This window comes from Palaemon carinicauda, chromosome 3 (assembly GCF_036898095.1).
Source record: "Palaemon carinicauda isolate YSFRI2023 chromosome 3, ASM3689809v2, whole genome shotgun sequence".
In the NCBI taxonomy this organism is placed as follows: domain Eukaryota; kingdom Metazoa; phylum Arthropoda; class Malacostraca; order Decapoda; family Palaemonidae; genus Palaemon; species Palaemon carinicauda.
The window spans coordinates 145,216,983-145,236,499 of record NC_090727.1 but is presented as its reverse complement, the minus strand read 5'-3'; the positions used below and the strand labels follow the sequence as shown (position 1 = coordinate 145,236,499).

Below are 19,517 nucleotides of genomic sequence, written 5' to 3'. Positions count from 1 at the left end.
AGGAAATTATCGACTAAGATGAGGTATTTCTATTTCACTCTTTTAGAAAAACTTTTTGTTGAAATGTATTCTAATAGATTGACTCTGGTAAGCTCTGATAATTCTTATTCTACAATGTCAAATGCTACTACTTCTAAGGTGACATATATTCTGAAGCTTTCTCATCTTTTCATTGCTGGAGTGAATGAATTGATTATAGAATAAGAAAGTATTTGTAGTTTTCTCTAATTTTAAAGGCTCATTATAGTAGAGGCTATTTCAACTCTTATGCAATGAAAGGTTGCTGGTCACGCCTGTTTAAATACAACTATTTCAGTTGGGTCTCTGAAAGTTTCTACAGTGCTTGTAAATGATTTTGTTTATCATAGGAAACAGCTGTGCTCCTCTAGAGTAGAGGTAATGTCTGATGCTCGAAAACTTTCTTTACTTACCTCACCTGTATTGGGAGCAATATTAGATCAAGGTAGGATTGATGATGTATTCGTACTATAGTAAGTAAGGTGACCTCCTGAAATTATTTATGCTCTGAAGTCTATCTCTCATAGGCCTTATTTTCTATACAGTTTTGTGTCTACTGTAGATTTAGTTATTGTCTCAAAGTATTTTTTTATAACTATGTTATGCCTTTGGGATATTGCTGTGATCGAAGGTCTGGGTGAGGTGACATCAAGGCTAGTTGGTCTTATAGAAGAATGTAATGACTGTTCTTTCTAAGATATCACGGTAGGGGGAAGGCTTTTCCACTTGGAGGAGGTTTGAGGAAACCGTTCTTCCCGATCCTTTGGTCTTATCTGTGGTATGAGAGTGGGTATCGAATTTGTCTGTCTTGTAATCCTCGCTTGTCAAAGGAACCCCTTCCCTTTCCAATTTATCCAGCCAAATCAGCCAAAGCTTGTATTTTAAAATTAAAGATTACTGAACTTCTAGAAAAGAAAGTGATAGAGGAGAGCTTGGATACATCCCCAGGGTTTTTTAAATGTTGTTTTTAGTACCCAAGGTACTAAGAAGAATAGATGTCCCAATTTTAAGCAGTTGTACAGTTCTCACTAAGTTTTTCTATGGAAACTCCTTTCACAACCCTGGGAACAATTAGGAAGGAGATTGGATGTTTTTCAATAAACTTGACTGCCACTTATTTTCACATTCCTATTTATACAAATTCAATGAAACTCCTTCAATTTTTTAGCAAAGGTTTATTAGTTCAAGTGCTCATGTTTCAGTCAGAGAACGGCTTCTCAAGAATTCACCATTGATTGCCCCCCACCCATCTCAAACAGGCTGAGGTTCCTGGCTATTATAGTTTTGTAGTACATGGACGACTGGATAATTTTTTAAGAGTTTGGAAAAGATTCAGGTTCAACAACTTAGACTGCTCAGATTATTGAAAAGGTTTGTATTCCTGTTCAGTATAGAGTCTTCTAGTTTCACTCAAAGGATTCTACAGTACTTGTTGGAAAAATAACAACAGTTCCTTTCCGGCAAGAAGATTCAATCTTTCATTAATTTGTTAGAGAAATTCAATGAGAAAAGATCTAAGGTTACTTGGGACCATGGCATCTCTAAAGAAGGTTGTTTCAATGAGTCATTTAAAGATGAGGGATTTCCAGTTTCATCTTGCTCAACATTGGATCATAACATTCTTTCTTGACACTACCTGTATTCCAATAATGCATAACCAAATACAATTGGAGAAATGGTAGGATGATCATCTTTTGGCTTGGGAAATGCTGTTCTAAGTAAGGTTTTCAAGAATTGCTCTTTTTGTGGATACCTCCAGGAGGATTGGTGTGGGATTGTGGAGTATCATCACATTTTAGGGAGATGGTCTAAGAAAGAATGAGCCCTACATGTCAATTTCTAGGAACTCTTGATGGTGCTTAAGGGCCTTCAGGCTCTGGTAATGTGGAAGTGGATGTGTCTGTTTTTTTTTGGTAGCTTGACAGCACTGACTTACATTTGGAAGCAATGGGGAAACAGGTCGAAATCCCCATTTCGAGTAGTTGAAGTAATTTTATCATTAATTAATCGGGGCGGAATAAGTCTTCTCCCTCAGTTTTTTCCAGGGAAGTTGAACATATTAGCAGATTAGTTGAGTAGGAGACAACAGATACCGTACTACTAAACATATGGCCTCTCCGTTAGTGTGTTGAGATTTGGAATTGGTGAGGAAGACCAAATGTGGATGTGTTTGAGACCCCTCCCAACAAGAAAATAAACGGGTTTTACTCTCCAGTTCCAGATATATTAGAATGGAAAGTAGACTGGTTGAATCTGGATATATGTACCTTTCCTCAATACTTGATAATTCAGGCAATGATAACTAAGTTCAGGGTAGTTTATTTTCAAACTCTGGTAGTTCACTTTTGGCCCCAGATACACAAGGTGGTTTTACAGAGCCCCAGATAGAAGTGTTTACAGATCTGCAGCCCCTTGTCCGAGTGTCTAAGGAGGCTGCCTTGTAGGACCAGTCTTCTCAGAATACCCATTTTGAGAACAGTTAATCCAAACCCCAAAAACTCATGTGCTACATCTAACCACATGGAGACTGCAGTATTTTGAGGAAAAGGGCCCTGTCTCCCCACTGAATATTGATGACAAGAAGCTGTTATACAGTACAGTGGTACATTGGTTTACGAGTGATTGAAGACAAGGAAGTCGGTTTATCGGGTTATTAGCATAATTGTTCAAATCAGTTTATGAACATTGTATTTACCTGGTGGCAAAAATTTCTCTTCGTATGGTATATTTTGTGGACAGTGCTAATGAGACTATACGAAATCAGTCTTTTAGTGCCTATATGTTTGAATGAAAGGCAAAACCTGTCATCTCTAGACAGGCTCCTAGTCAAGATTGAATGTATAAATTTAATAAAAAAGATGACCAAGAGTCCATAAGTGTAAATTAATTTATTCAATTAGTGCTGGTGAACATCGTTCAAGAGAGAGAATTCCTGATATTTTATCAGAAATGCTCATGGAGGGAGATTCTCCTTCCTAGCAGTAACCCACAACTCCTCTCTCATCTTCCTTATGCCATCTATGATTCCTCAAAGGTGAAGCGCATTCTAATTTGTCAATACAGTACTTCTTTCTTTTTAGGAATTATCAATTTGTATTCATTTCTGATGTTAGGACTATAATTTGTTTACTAAAGTACATTGCAAACCTTTGAAAATGGGTGTATATGTATGTTCATGGACTAGTGGAATGCAATGGTCAGAAGCATCCAAACGTGACAAGAGAATTGGAAAGACGAATAAACTATGGCACACTCAACCCTAGAGAATTGCCATCAATAGCCATATTAATTCTATATTTCACTAGAGGGAGAAGCATTATACAAGGAAAGAAGTCTTTTAGAATTATTTATGTCGGTACTTGACAACTTTAAGCTTCAAGAGAGAAGCACTGTGAACATCGGGGGAGGTTCATAGAAATATTAGTAACTTCTCATAATGAATCCAATATAATTTGTACACGTAAGATATTTTGACATGTAACTTTTTATGTAGTATGTATAAGGCAAAATAGGCTTTGCAGAAAAACAAATAATTGTAGTTTACCTGACTGTATTTTTCAAGCTATGCTTTGTTTATGAACATTTTTTGTAGAAATAATTGTTGCTTACAATGATGTGTGCATGCTCATATGAATTTGGTTTTGCAGGTGTTGGTTGGTCTCTTGGTAAAAGACTTGAGAGCCATAACATCAAAACTTGTGGAGATTTACAAGTGAAGTCTCTTGGCCAATTGCAAGCTGTTTTTGGTAATAAAACTGGCCAATCTCTCTATTATTATTGTCGGGGGATTGACGACCGTCCTGTTAAAAGTGAACACATGGTAAGGATTCTCTCTCTCTCTCTCTCTCTCTCTCTCTCTCTCTCTCTCTCTCTCTCTCTCTCTCTCTCTCTCTCTCTCTCTCTCTTCTCTCTCTCTCTCTCTCTCTCTCTCTCTCTCTCTCTCTCTCTCTCTCTCTCTCTCTCTCTCTCTCTCTCTCTCTCTCTCTCTTTTTTTTTTTGCATCTTTCATGTCCAAATAATGTTTTATTCAGTGAAATATGACCCTATTATTACCACACATTATCAACAATATTCTTGAAATTATTGCACGTTGAAAATATGGGGCATGAAGTTGAAGCCTAACAAAACTGAAAGTTTGTTTGTAAGCAGTTTGAGGATAGTGGTTTCTCAACATCCAGATTTTTGCATTGACAATGTCTCGGTAACTATATACAGCTCGTGGTATTTTTATTGCACATTTGGTTTGTTTCTTGCTGTAATCCTTAAAATTGTTAATCCAACAGGTCTATGGATAATGAACCTGTAATAATATCAATTATGGTATTTTCTTTTAAAAAGTTCTACTACAAAACTATAATGTCTAATATTTTCAGAGGAAATCTGTATCAGCTGAAGTTAATTATGGTATTCGTTTTACAAACCAAGATGACGTGACTAGATTTATGAAAGAATTAGCAGCTGAAGTGGAAAGTAGGCTGAATGCTGTCAATCTGAAGGGCAAATGCATAACCCTAAAATTGAAGGTATTGTAACTTGGTTCCTATTTCATAGGTTATGATTCTGTGTTTTATTAAAGAATGATTTTCATGCAATTACCGACACGTGATTAATTGAAAACAAGAAGGCATAAAACATTTGAGAGAAATTGGAAATGTCAAAAAATTTGTAAATTTAGTAATACAATTATACATTTCATGTGCTAAGTTGTTGTTTTAGGACCTTGAATCAAGTGGAGAGGTCCTCAATGGCCACTTATTCTGTAACATTTACAATTAGGCATTTCCTGAATGTACCTTTCAAAAAAGGAGAATTTAGTTTTGAGATGATACCCTTAACTTAGACTTACAGTATTTTATTTTAGAGTTTATACAGCACATAAAATTACTTTCATTGTATTTCAGATTTCACACTCCATTTCAACCAGCTCTAAATTTCTGTTAAATTAGTCATGGTCATCAATTTGTGTTGTTGCTTTCTCTCGTGATTCCTAAAGTCTATAGGTTCATTTTTGTAATTTTCCCTGGGTGTCAAGTGTATTATAGTATATAAAATGCAAGTTTTTTGTTAAAGATTATTTTTCTGCTTTTAGGACATTAATACATAACCTTCCCAGATTTGGTACATAGTGTTGTCTATACCTGGGAAAGCCTTTTTTTCACCACTGGTTCTTGATTGTCAATAATTATGTTCCTACACTGTATACAAACCCTAAATTTTTCTCAATATAAGAAATCCACACAAGCTGGAATATGGCTATAAAACTTTTAATGTGTTAAACATCTGGTTGTTAACCAGAGATCCCTTTCCAATTAGACTTCTCCCTCCTCAAAATCCCCCGTTACTACGAGGTGTTGTTCACTACAGCTACTGCTTTCCCCACCACCACCACCACCTAGCCTTCTCCCATCATTCCTTGTTAGCACCCGTGAACGTTCGGACTTGTTTTTCGTAGCTCTGTGTTATTTTGTGTTTTTGAAGATGTCAGGCGTTTTGGAGATCCCTGCTCCCAAATTGAGTATTACCTTTGTCTGTTTGGGATTTCTAGGTAGAGACACACGTTCATTCAATAACCTTGTTGGGTTTTCTCTCGGCCGCTTTGTTGCCGCTCCCTTACGGGTGTGTATGCAGTCTTTTGGTGTCGCTTCCTCGGGATCTCTTTGTTTTGTAGACTTTCTTTTAGTTCCTTATGCTAATTGTAGTCTTATTTTTGTGTTGGTTGTCAATAATTATGTTCCTACACTGTATACAAACCCTAAATTTTTCTCAATAGAAAAAATCTGCACAAGCTGGAATATGGCTATAAAACTTTAGATGTGTTGACAACCGTCTGGTTGTTAACCAGTGGCAGTGGGGAGAAGCCGCGCCCTTGGCTCACTCGTAACATTCTCAGCCATTGTCGAAGATAGAAGTCTCCTTTTGGCCTTATTCCCGGTTTACACATTAGCGTCAACTGTTAGTAGGTAGGTAGTAGGTTGGCCAAGGCATCAGCCACCCTTTAAGATACTACCACTAGAGAGTTAATGGGTCCTTTGACTGGCCAGATGGTACTAAATTGGATCCCTCTCTCTGGTTATGGCTCATTTCATCTTTGCTGACAGATACACAGAATACTCTGGCCTATTCTTTACTCATTCTCCTCTTTCTGCATACACTTTATAACACCAAAATTACTAAAAAATTCTTCTTCTCTCAAGAGGTGGATTACTACAATGTAATTGTTCAGTGGCTACTTTCCTCTTTGTAAGAGTAGAACAGTCTCTTTAGCTATGGTAAGCAACTCTTCTAGGAGAACACTCCAAACTCAAACCATTGTTCTCTAGTCTTGGGTAGTGCCATAGCCTCTGTACCACTGTCCTGGGTTAGAGATTTATAGCTTGAGGGTACACTTGAGCACACTATTCTATCTTGTTTCTCTTCCTCTTGTTATTTTCAATATTTTATCCTCTTGTTATTTTTAAGTTTTTATAGTTTATATATGAAAGATTTATTTTTGTTATTGTTCTTAAACTTCTCTTGTGTTTCGTTATTTCCTTTCCTCACTGGGCTATTTTCAATATTAAACTTACCCGATAATCATGTAGCTGTCAACTCCGTTGCCCGACAGAATTCTATGGAGGGATACGCCAGCTATCACAATACTAGAAGGGGGTGTACTTACCAGCGCCACCTGTGGCCAGGTACTCAAGTACTTCTTGTTGACACCTCCTCAATTATTCCTCTGTCGTGCTTCCGGCAAGACGTTCTGGGATACGCTTATGTTCTTGGAGTATTTTCACGACTTTGGTGAAGTATTTCTCTTTGATTTCGGCTGTCGCTTTACTGGAAACTTCTATATTAGCTTAGTTAGCTTTTGGAATTAATTTGATTAATTATGGTGACGAAGAGAGTATGAACTCTCTTTCACCTTTAAATGGCCGACCCTTCCCTTAGACGGAAGTGTTGGTGTCTAAGAGAGTATAGACTCTCTTTCTTAATTTTGCTTAACAAAAGTTATAGATTTATTTTATATCTCTCCGCCTCTTATAGGCCTCTTCGATTAACTTCCTTTTATTATAAACTTATTAAAATTAATTTTTATATTTGTTTATATTCGACCTTCCTAATAGTAGGCGGTCTTTTCTTGGTACCGAAGTTAATTAACATTGAGCCCGTCATTTTGGTTTTACCTGTTAACATATTATGCTATTTTAATGTCTTTGAAAGAATTTCTTTGATAGTCTCGTACTGTTTTCAAAGTTGAACTAACGTTTTGTTTTGTCTCTGCAGTTGTTGACGTTCAGAACGTTCAACTTGCGCTCTATCGTTACGATAGAGAAAGAATTTTCACGGTTTCACGTTGCAGTAAGAGTAACCGTGTCTAGCGTTTTGTTCATTCTTTCTTAACTTAATGGTTTTAATCCTAATAAAGGAACTTTTCATTTTGGGAAATATTTCAGTTTTTTCCTTTAACAATAATATGTTTTAACGATATATATGATTGGGCTCTTCTCTCAGGTTCTAAGTCAAGAGAGAGAGAGAGAGAGAGAGATAGAGACGGAGGGAGAAAGAGGAGGATAAACGTTTCATTCAAGCGAGTAACGTTGTTATCGTTTTTGCTCTTCTCCCTAGTCTCTTTAGGGGAAGAAGGTAAACGTTTCTAGAGTGATCTAGTGTTTAGTCTCTTTCCAGCCACTGAATTATTTATCTTTCATTAGATTTTTCTGTTACATTGTAATTCTGTTTTCGCAATTACTAACTTTTGAGAAAGGATAGAATTGCGTGTTTCAGGTACAAACCACTTAAAGTTTCGAGTTCAGTGAAATAAGTGCAAACAGAAAATCAAAGTGATAAGTGATTAGCGCAAAGTGTGTCAGTGTTGTGCGTGAGGGTACTTCTGTGCGCGCCAGTCGTCCTCCCAGTCCGGGACCTCTTGCAAGCTCCCAAGCCCAGGGGAGAAGCAATGTCGAAGGGCAGAAGGGTTCAGCAGGCCTTGATCGGCGCACAGAAGTATCCTCGGTGGTTGTGGGCGTGTCTTACCGAGACCGTCACTCCCACCCGCAGACGATTGAGCCCTTATTTTGCTCGTCTGCAGAAGAAATTTAGGGGAGAAAACGCTGGTCTCAGGTCTCAAGACCTCTTAAACGTAAAGTCCAGACCTATGCCAGACGTACGAAGTTAGAGTTCAACAACCCGGATGCAGTCATTGGGTTAGCTCTTACTCTCCTCAGTCATCAGTTGAATGCACTCCGCCTAAGAGGAGTAAGGTTCTGCCACAACAGAGCTCGACTGTTAAGGCTTTACCTCAGCCTACTGTAGTTTCTGCCGACCCCAAGTGGACTCTACTACAGTCCATGCAAGCACAGCTTTCGGACTTGATGCGTGAGTGTCGGGCTGAGAGTGTTGCGCCTCCGCCTCCGCCTACACTCCCTCCGCCTGCGCTCGCTCCGCCTGATCGCAGTACCACCTGCCAGGCGTACGATGTTGAGCCACGTTCTGAGTTTGCTGTTCCCAGTGGTGTTCAGCCTCCGCCTTCCTTAAGGCAACCTTTACAATGGGATCAGGAGGATTATACCTCTCTTCCTCCGCCTCCACTTGCTGCTCCACCAGTGATGCAACACTCGGTTGAGGTACAACAACCTCTCCCGTCCATGAGTCAGTCTCCTCAGCTCTCGCTGCAGCGAGCTCAACCCTCCTCAAGGCAAGCACCTCAACACCTTAGCCTTGCGCCTCAGGAGCCTCAACTTGCGAGATTTTTACTGCGTTCTGCGCAGCCACTACCTTTTCGCTCTCAGCTCACACCGCAGGAACCTCAACTCGTTCCTCAGGAACTTGCTACTGCGCATCCGCCAACCACTCAGCAAGCGCAACCCTTGAGTTCAGCCACTCATGCCAGGAGTCAGCCTCCTCCACCCATGCGCCTACCTTCTGCTACTTCCTTTGATCAGCCTTTGCAGACTGAGCCTCAGGTGTTCCCTCAACAGAGTCTTGAAGAGGAAACCACAACTATTGTTGTTCCAGCTCGTTCTGACTCTGCTGTTCAGCATACCTTACCTCCATTTTCAAACCTTATGATAATGGAGGTTATTTGTATTACTTATAAAAATATATTTGTATTCCTGGCAATATATTTTTAACAATATCGCAAAATATGGCAAAAATATGAATCATGAGTTATGAATGTAAGGTATATATTATGTTGATATTAAAACCCCATGCAAGCATGCATAAAGCACTCTAGCTCTGGTCATGGAATTTCTGAGAAATGTTAAACGCCATGCACACGCTCTGCTTACCTTACATGCTCTGCTTACAGCATGCTCTGCATACTACATGCTCTGCATACAGCATGCTCTGCATTCAGCATGCTCTGCATACAACATGCTCTACATACAGCATGCTCTGCATACAGCATGCTCTGCATACAACATGCTCTGCATACAGCATGCTCTGCATTCAGCATGCTCTGCATACAACATGCTCTGCATACAGCATGCTCTGCATTCAGCATGCTCTGCATACAACATGCTCTACATACAGCATGCTCTGCATACAGCATACTCTGCATACAACATGCTCTGCATACCTTACCGCATGCTTCTCAGTCACACATCTTTGGTTGTTGCCAACTCACTAGACTGTCAAGCAGTTTCATAACGTTGCCTTCTAGTCTGCTGCTTTTGCACCAGTGAACCCTCACTGAGAGAACTTAGCTTTTCTAGGATATGGTCCCTGTAGATGAGAAAGTTCTTTTCTCCCTCCTTCTGATATTCCCTTGAGGACTCTGTCATTTGGAGGGAGCCTTTAGCTGCATAGCCTCCTATGGACTTTTATTTAAGCATAACATGCTTCCAGGGAAGGTAATGGTTCCACTTCAGTCGCTAATCCCGTCTGTTACCACACCTGCTCCCATAGACCTTGAGCTGTGTTACAAGACATGCAGTCCAAGCTTAGTCCTTGTTAGAGGATTTTTTGTTTACGGAGTCAATGTGTCACGGGGAAGACGTTCAACAACCAACAGAAGTGACTTGTTGTGACGCAGTGTGGCAACCTCAGCAACCCGATAAGGAGTTTGTCTGTACGACCCAGACAGTCTAGACAGATTCGGGTTGTCACTGTACTTCCTCGCTTGCCCATGATTGACAGTTCACAGACTGTGCAGCAGTACCATGATCTTGTGTCCGGCTCCGTCAGACGACTGGCTTTTAAGAGCTCCCACAAGTCGTCGCTGTCTGGAGATTTTCAAATGGACTATGGATCTGACCAAGGAACTGGGCCTCCTGGTCAATTTTGAGGAGTCTCAGCTCGTCCCATCCCAGACCATTGTCTCCTTGGGTATGGATCTTCAGAGTCGAGCTTTTCGGACTTTTCCGTCGGCCCCAAGGATCTTCCAAGCCCTAGAATGCATCCAGAGCATGCTGAGAAGGAACCGATGCTCAGTCAGGTAGTGGATGAGTCTAACAGGGACACTTTCATCGCTGGCCCTGTTCATCGTGTTAGGGAGACTCCACCTCCCCCCCCCTTCAGTATCATCTAGCTGCTCACTGGATAAAGGACATGACGCTAGAGACGGTCTCAGTTCCTGTTTCCGAAGAGAGGAGGTCTTCTCTCGCGTGGTGTAAGAACAGCTTTCTTCTCAAGGAAGTCTACCTTTGGCTGTTCAGAAACACGACCGCCGTCTCCTCTCGGACGCATCAGACACGGGCTGGGGTGCGACTTTGGACGGACAAGAATGCTCGGGAACATGGAATCAGGAGCAAAGGACACTTCACATCAATTGCAAGGAGTTGTTGGCGGTTATTCTGGCCTTGATAAACTTCAAGTCCCTCCAGCTTAACAAAGTGGTGGAGGTGGACTCTGACAACACCACAGCCCTGGCTTACATCTTCAAGCAGGGAGGGACTCTTTCGTGGAAGTTGTTCTAGATCGCAAGGGACCTACTCATCTGGTCTAAAGATCGAAAGCTAACTGGTAACGAGGTTCATTCAGGGCGGTATGAATGTCATGGCAGATCACCTCAGACGGAAGGGTCAGGTCATCCCCACAGAGTGGACCCTTCTCAAGAATGTTTGCAGCAGACTTTGGGCCCTGTGGGGTCAGCCAACCATAGATCTGTTCACTACCTCGATAACCTAGAGACTCCTGTTGTATTGTTCTCCGATTCCAGACCCAGCAGCAGTTCACGTGGATGCTTTTCTGCTGGATTGGTTCCATCTCGACCTGTATGCATTCCCGCCGTTCAAGATTGTCAACAGGGTACTTCAGAAGTTCTCCTCTCACAAAGGGACACGGCTGACGTTGGTTGGCTCCGCTCTGGCCCGCGAGAGAATGGTTCTTAGAGGTACTGCAATGGCTGGTCGACATTCCCAGGACTCTTCCTCTAGGAGGGAACCTTGTAAGTCTACCTCACGTAAAGAAGGTACACCCAATCCTCCACGCTCTTCGTCTGACTGCCTTCAGACTTTCGAAAGACTCTCAAGAGCTAGGGGCTTTTCGAAGGAGGCAGCCAGAGCGATTGCCAAAGCAAGGAGAACATCCACTCTCAGAATCTATCAGTCTATAGGGGAAGTCTTCCGTAGCTGGTACAAGACCAATGCAGTTTCCTCAACCAGTACCACTGTAACCCAGATTGCTGACTTCCTGTTATATCTAAGGAAAGTAAGATCCCTTTCAGCTCCTACGATCAAGGGTTACAGAAGTATGTTGGCAGCGGTTTTCCGCCACAGAGGCTTGGATCTTTCCACCAACAAAGATCTACAGGACCTCCCTAGGTCTTTTGAGACCTCAAAGGAACGTCGGTTGTCCACTCCAGGCTGGAATCTAGACGTGGTCCTAAGGTTCCTTATGTCATCAAGATTTGAACCTCTCCAATCAGCCTCTTTTTAGGACCTCACATTAAAAACTCTTTTCCTCGTGTGCTTGACAACAGCTAAAAGAGTAAGTGAGATCCACGCCTTCAGCAGGATCATTGTTTTCACATCTGAAACGGCTACATGTTCCTTGCAGCTCGGTTTTTGCTAAACGAGCTTCCTTCACGTCCTTGGCCTAAGTCGTTCGAGATCCCAAGCCTGTCCAACTTGGTGGGGAATGATCTGAAGAGAGTACTTTGCCCAGTTAGAGCTCTTAGGTACTATCTAAAAAGGTCTTAACCTTTACAAGGACAATCAGAAGCCTTATAGTGTGCTATCAAGAAACCTTCTTTTCCAAGTTCTAAGAACTCAGTTTCTTACTATTCAGGCTTCTGATTAGAGAAACACATTCTCATCTGAAGGAAGAAGACCTTGCTTTGCTGAAGGTAAGGACACATGAAGTGGGAGCTGTGGCTACTTCAGTGGCCTTCAAACAGAGCCATTCTCTGCAGAGTGTTATGGATGCAACCTATTGGAGAAGCAAGTCAGTGTTCGCATCATTCTATCTCAAAGATGTCCAGTCTCTTTACGAGTACTGCTACACCCTGGGACCATTCGTAGCAACGAATGCAGTAGTAGGCGAGGGCTCAGCCACTACATTCCCATAATCCCATAACCTTTTAACCTTTCTCTTGAATACTTTTTATGGGTTGTACGGTCGGCTAAGAAGCCTTCCACATCCTTGTTGATTTGGCGGGTGGTCAATTCTTTCTTGAGAAGCGCCGAGGTTAAAGGTTGTGATGAGGTCCTTTAGTATGGGTTGCAGCCCTGTATACTTTAGCACCTTTGAGTTGATTCAGCCTCCCAAGAGGAACGCTGCGCTCAGTAAGGAAGACGATCTTATTAAAGGCAGAGTAACGGTTCAAGTCGACTTCCTTACCAGGTACTTATTATTTCATTGTTATTGTGGATAACTGATTATATGAAATACGGGATACTTAGCTATCCTTTAATCTTGTACACTGGTTTTCACCCACCCCCCTGGGTGTGAATCAGCTACATGATTATCGGGTAAGTTTAATATTGAAAAATGTTATTTTTATTAGTAAAATAAATTTTTGAATATACTTACCCGATAATCATGATTTAATCGACCCTCCCTTCCTCCCCATAGAGAACCAGTGGACCGAGGAATAATTGAGGAGGTGTCAACAAGAAGTACTTGAGTACCTGGCCACAGGTGGCGCTGGTAAGTACACCCCCTTCTAGTATTGTGATAGCTGGCGTATCCCTCCATAGAATTCTGTCGGGCAACGGAGTTGACAGCTACATGATTATCGGGTAAGTATATTCAAAAATTTATTTTACTAATAAAAATAACATTTTTCTCTGTTGGAGCCCTTTGGCTTATAGCATCCTGCTTGTCCAACTAGGGTTGTAGCTTAGCTAGTAATAATGATAATAATAATAATAGCATCTCAGTAATATTGTCCTGGAGTTGGATTCTTGACTAGATCATGACTCTTTTAACTCTTTACGTTGGTTAAAGGTATTGGATGCACCTTTGCCACCTTAGAGTCAGACTTCTTTGAAGTCTTAAATATTAGAGAACCTCAAGAGAGGGAGTCTGTTCCGTCTGTGTGCGTCGATCAGTATGGCAGCTAGCCTTATACAGCGGACACACGCAAGCAACAAGTGTCCTAGAGTGCTGTTGATTCAATGTTTCAGCCTTGCTTATTGAAAGCAGTTGTTTTGTGACAGATCGCCTGTCACTGATCAAGCGTTTTGGGAGGTTCACATTATTAGCTACCTCTTGCCACCCTCAGCATACTCAATTGGGAGCTAGCCTTTTATTTGAGAGATTGGCTTGTCTTTTTCTCATGAGCTTGCCAACCTTCTTTTTTTTTTCTTTGGCAGATATAGTCGCCACCGTGACCTGATATCCTAGCCTAGTAATTTATCTATCTAGGCAGCTCAGAAGCGTTCTCAAGTTACATTGTAGAACATCCTAGCTCTTCAGAGCTCCTATGAGATCTTGGCAGCTGTCTCAGTGGAGGATAGTGCCAAAAGATGGAATCTAGTCTTATACATGAGAGTTTTGCTTAGATCTCTTAATACCTCGCAAAGCGAATCATGCTCTAGCAAGCCTGGATTGGGGTGCCGATATGTAAGTTTTCTTTACCCCTAAGAGGATGTATGAATTACGCAATCTTTCTCACAACGCTATGCTGTCTTTCAATTAGCGTGGATTTTGGCACCAAAGGTGAAAGCTAGTCTATCATCAGAGAGTTTGCTTAAAGCAAGCTATCTCTCTCCTCTTCACGAGACGGGGATGCTATTCAGTCTCTCGGTGAGCCTGAATTGTGGCTCCAAAGGTAAAAGCTAGCGTTTCACTTGAGAATTTGCTTGAAGCAAGCGATCTTTCTCCCTCTTGCATCCGATTCAGGGTCACAATCCAATTCGGGTCCACAGCTAGCCTGTATATTGGCGTGAAAGGTGAAAATCTTTCTAGGAGTATAGCCTGAAACACGCAATCTCTCAGGGCCTTGCAACCCCGGCTTGCAGTGAGCCAGGATTACAGCGGCATAGGTGCAAACTACCCTTTGCTTGAAACGAGCAATCTCTCATCGTCGTGCGATCCAGAATTGCTGCTCAGTCTAGGCTCACAGTGAGCCTGGATCACACAGTTGCTCAATGAGCCAGTGACTGTCTAACTAGGCTTCTATACATGGAGCAGTTAGGAATATAGAATGAGTAGTTTTACTGCTTATACATGGAGATCACTCGAGCATAAGAGCTCAAGGATGTTTTATTGACGAGAAATGTATTCCTGCGACAGCTAATTGTATGAATGCGTACGCTAACCACTTCAAATTTTAAGAAAGTGTTTATGAAAACAAAATCCTTTGAGAGCCTGAGTCTCTGCTGTAAGGCAAGAGATAATGTTCTCGTAGATTTAAACATTTTGCGGCTAATTTCTTTCTTGTAAGATTGCAATAAAAATCCAGAGTTAGCCTGTTAAGGTTCCAAAATTTTTGAGATAGCTTGACTCAGGGATTCAGAATTCAATTGTTGAGGAAATTAATACAATTCACTCTAGATTACTATCGTGGATTTGACTCTTGCCTTAAAAGACAGAAAGCATCAAGAATTCAGATGGGCTGGTGTGAAACACTAGTCTTCCAGATTAGATAAAAACATTAGAGCCTTCTATTACAATTTAATGTTGCCACTGTTCTTAAGACATTTTATTTTGTTTATTACTTCTCTCATAGTTTATTTTCTTGTTTCCTTTCCTCACTGGGCTATTTTCCCCTGTTGGAGACCTTGGGCTTCTAGCATCTAGCTTTTCCAACTAAGTTTATAGCTTAGCTTGTAATAATAATAATAATGATAATAATGAAGCACTCAATTAGAATTACGCATGGCAGCAGAGCTATCCAGCCTCTGGATTGTGTTTTTTGTTTTAAAACTTGCATTCAGTCTCTTAGAAAGCTTTATATGTACAGTAGAGGCTTTGTATGAGCTTTTGTTTGTGCATCAATATTTGCTGCCTCAGGAAGGCATAGAAGAAACCGGAACTTTTTCTTTTGTGCAGGCCCGTAGTATTCAAGACCGTTAAGTAGGAGTTCCAATGGTTACATCTAATGTTTTGTCTTCCACTGGAGGAAGTAGGGGTAGCCAGGCCTCTCTCGACAACAAAGAAAACTACAATAGTTTAGCGCTGTTGTGTTCTATCAGTCGACAATCCTCGATTGCAATCGATGTATTCCACACTTACTCTTGAGGAGCAAACTTAACAGCACTACGAACAGCTATGGAGCGTTTCCACGCAACTGACGAAACATTTTTGGAACGTTTCTTCCTATGCTTGTTATGGCTAAATTCTTGCGGGTTAGTAGCTCATGTTCTCTTGGCTGCTTTCCCAGACAGCTAGACTAAATGGACTATTAAGGGTTCACATGTTCTTAAGAGAATGGCATATCTTAGTGGATGTTCACACGTTCTTATGAGAACAACATGACATAGTAGACGTTCACAAAACGCAGCTCTTTGCTCTAGTAGTTGTACGTATCTGATCAATCCTGTTCACGATCGGTCACATGCCTGTCAGCTACTCTTGATTGATCGTTTACCCTTTTTTTGCCCACGGAGTAACACTTCTAATCCCCTTTTGCCTCTGGCAAATACATTCCGAAGTAGGATTGGATTAGTTAGTGCTTGAAAGAGGATTCTTATACAGTGGAAACCTGAGCAGGTGTTCTGTTTATACTGCATAATCATAAGGAATGGTTTTATCTCTAAAGAGCTTCAATAGGTAAGGTGCCCTTAGCATGTCGGCTTTGATTGGTTGACCTGGAGGTCCTAACCTTGTTGCCTTCCCTTGTCAGCCCAGTCTAAGGACAGAGACTGACTCTGGAGCAATAAGAGTTGGGCCATCGCCCTTTGTCAGCAGTAGATCCTCTTACGTTAAAGGATCTGTTGTAGGTTAGCCAAGGCCACCCGTTTAGGTACTACCATTAGAGTTGTTCGGTCCTTTGACTTCCCGGATAGTACTACACTGGATCCTTCCCTAGTTACGGCTTATTTTTTTTTTTCCTTATACATACACTGAATAGTCTGGCCTATTTTTTACACATTCTCCTCTTTCTTCATACATATGACAACACTAATATAACTAAAAAAATTCTTCTTCACTCAAGGTGTCAGCCACTGCACTATAGTTGTTCTGCGGCTACTATCCTCTTGTTAAGGGTAGAAGAGGCTCTTTAATTATGGTAAGCAGCTCTTCTAGGACACTCCAAAATCAAACTATTGTTCTCTAGTCTTGTGTAGTGCCATAACCTGTGTACCATTGGTTTTCCACTGTCTTGGGTTTGAGATTTCTTGCTTGAGGGTACACTCAGGTACACCACTCTATCTGTTTCGCAATTTCCTTTCCTTACTGGGCTATTGGAGCCCTTGGTCTTAGAGTATCCTGCTTTTCCAACTTGGGTTGTAGCATAGTAAGTTATAATATAATAAAAGTGCTAATAAGAGTGCTTTACCAGATGGCTCTCGCCAAGAGCAAGTGTGCTTGCTAAGCTCATTCATCTGTAGGGTAGATGCCTTATCTTCACCCCACTGAGCTAGCGTCGATTTGGGTACCTTTGGCAACACCCTCGCAGCAGGTTGCCCTTAAGCACCAGTGAAACTTCTCAGACTCCTAATTCTGTATCTTGCACATTCACTCATGTTGACTCGCCTTGTAAGCTCGCCATTCAGCTCGATAGTTGGGTTAGAAGGATGGTTAACACCTGCTCAAGCTCTCAGCCCAACTATCTGCGTTACATTCATGGTCTCTATCTCGTGAAATAGAATACAAAACACAGGTTAGCGCACTTGAGGCAAATTTCATTCACGAGCCAAGCCAATGTGACTGGCCTAATGAGGTGACTCCCCAACAGGGTGAGATTATCAACCAATCTATCAATGACTCCAGAATGGTTCCTGGACCTTCTACTTCTACTGACGGAGGTACCAAGGGAGCTGCCCCTCCTTCACAACCTGCTACATCAACCTCATGCCCAGATTACCATCGGGCTCTCCAATCTATTAGTCTTTATGCCAAAAGGCTTCCAGCATTTCCTCTCTGAGAGAGGCTTTTTGTGACGAGTTTACTTACTTATAAGATTGCCTTGCCTTATGCAAGACACGGGCTCTAGTGTTGGCAGCCTGTAAATATGTGACCAGTGGCGAAACAGATGTTTGGATACCTCAGGAAGTCCTTTGTCTTGGGCCACCAGACGAAGTAGGCGATCTTTATCGTCGGTGTTGTGGAAGGGGTTTCTCTCCTCTCTGTACTACTCTACCCATTTCTACGAGTTTTACTTTATCTCCAGGGGGAAAATTCTGTTCTGTCTCAGAGGTGAGAAGCTATCGCTCAGCCATGAGCCAGGTCTTTAGACTGAAGAGGTTAGATTTCCTCCTTGTTAGAGTTGTCTATGCTCATACAGTGTTTTGAACAAACCTGTCCTCTGTCAGAAGTGAGACCACCTCCATGGAACATGGTGGAAGACCTTAGTTCCTCAAGTGACCATTTTAGACTGCAATCTCAAGTGGAAATGGTCTTCTTCTCACCGAAGCCCCTACCACAAAGGTTATGCGAGTTACATGGCCTCTTCTACAACATCGCCCTTCCAAGGCGACGGGGACAGGTTACATTCAGTTTTGTCCGTGAGTTTGTTGCCAAGACCGAAATCCAACAGTCCCCGTTCCTAGATTCCTTCCAGATTTTAAGTCTTTAGGAAGTAACCAATGATCCTGAACACTAGTTTTTGTGTCTTGTTAGAGCGCTGTGACACTACCTCAAAACAAACTTGAGAGCTCACCCCCAGGTCAGACACCTGGTTGTTAGTTTGGGTAAGGTCAAGAGAAGGATTTTGAGGAACACCATCTCCTCGTGGATTAGGCAAGTCATTGACTGAGCTGTTAATCTTTCCCTTTCACATCAAAGTTCTCAACCTAGAGCTTGTGATGTCAGAGGCTTAGTACGTTCCTGCTGTTCAAGAAGAACTTTTCTGTTACGTAGGTTCTCCAAGCTGAGGTATGGAAGAGAAAAACCACCTTCACTCCCCATTACCTGCAAGATGGGACCCACTGGTCCCAAGACACGTTTACGATAGGACCTGTTGTAGCTACACGGCAAGTGGTATAGCTGCCTTAGCTCTATATAAGACTATTAGCAGTTGTTTGATGACAGTAATAATAGTGGTAGTCTAGGGTGAATGTAAAAGGAATGTCTAGCTTTTCATTTCTTCATCTTCCCCTGTATTTGGGCATAGCGTCTGGAGACTCCATCGGCTAAAACTCCGACGACTTGTAGTTAGAATGTGTTTTGCATATATTCAAGTCTCGTGGGTAGAATATTTTGCACATATTCAAATCTCGTCCCCAATCTCTTGATTAATGGGGAGTTGGGACGTCGGCTTTCAAGAGTATAAAATACAAACCAGTCATTATATATAGCCTTGACAGTAACAATTTTTTTCTAACTCTAAATTGTGGACCGTTTGCTACGGGCCAGTGGTTAACGAGGTGTAAGGAAGCACATCTCTTGCATTATGCATAGATGCTGTGTTACGGGGAAAGTTTTCAACCAGTTGAAGGTAGTCTTCAATGGCTGGTGGATGGGCAGGGTCATTGTCTATAAACAATAACGCTTTGAATTGGAGGGTCTTGTTCATGAGGTATGTTTTGACCTCAGGACCAAAAACATTATTGACTCATTCCACAAACAAAATGCTAGTCTCCCAAGCCTTGCTTTTTGACATGCACTCAATGCTCAGTTGCTTCTTCTGTACCTTATAATTTTTAAAAGCTTGCAGGTTTTCTGAATGATAAACTAGGAGAGGTTTGATTTTGTAATTTCCATTAGCAATAACACAGAATAGAAGAATTAGATGGTCTTTCATGGGTTTGTGTGATTATAAATTGACAACTTCTGCTGTAATGAAGGTCCCCATGGGCATCTTTTCCAGGACAGACCAGTCTTGTCACAATTGAACTCTAACTGCAGAATGAAAAACTTGAATCCGTGATTCTTTTAAACTACTACGAAAGCCTCTGCTGCCTTCACATTGGAACTCAGAGCTTCACTATGTCCCATAACACAGTGGATGCCTGTTCTTCACT

General features: G+C 41.6%; 1 protein-coding gene across 1 annotated transcript in view; it reads left to right on the top strand.

Moving 5' to 3' along the window:
• Nucleotides 1-19,517, top strand: part of LOC137638591 (DNA repair protein REV1-like) — a 104,565-nt gene that overhangs the window by 43,199 nt on the left and 41,849 nt on the right. Inside the window, exons 7-8 of the mRNA XM_068370795.1 lie at nt 3,666-3,838; nt 4,392-4,541. Coding sequence (XP_068226896.1) covers nt 3,666-3,838; nt 4,392-4,541 — 323 coding nt within the window. The remainder of the gene's footprint in view (nt 1-3,665; nt 3,839-4,391; nt 4,542-19,517) is intronic.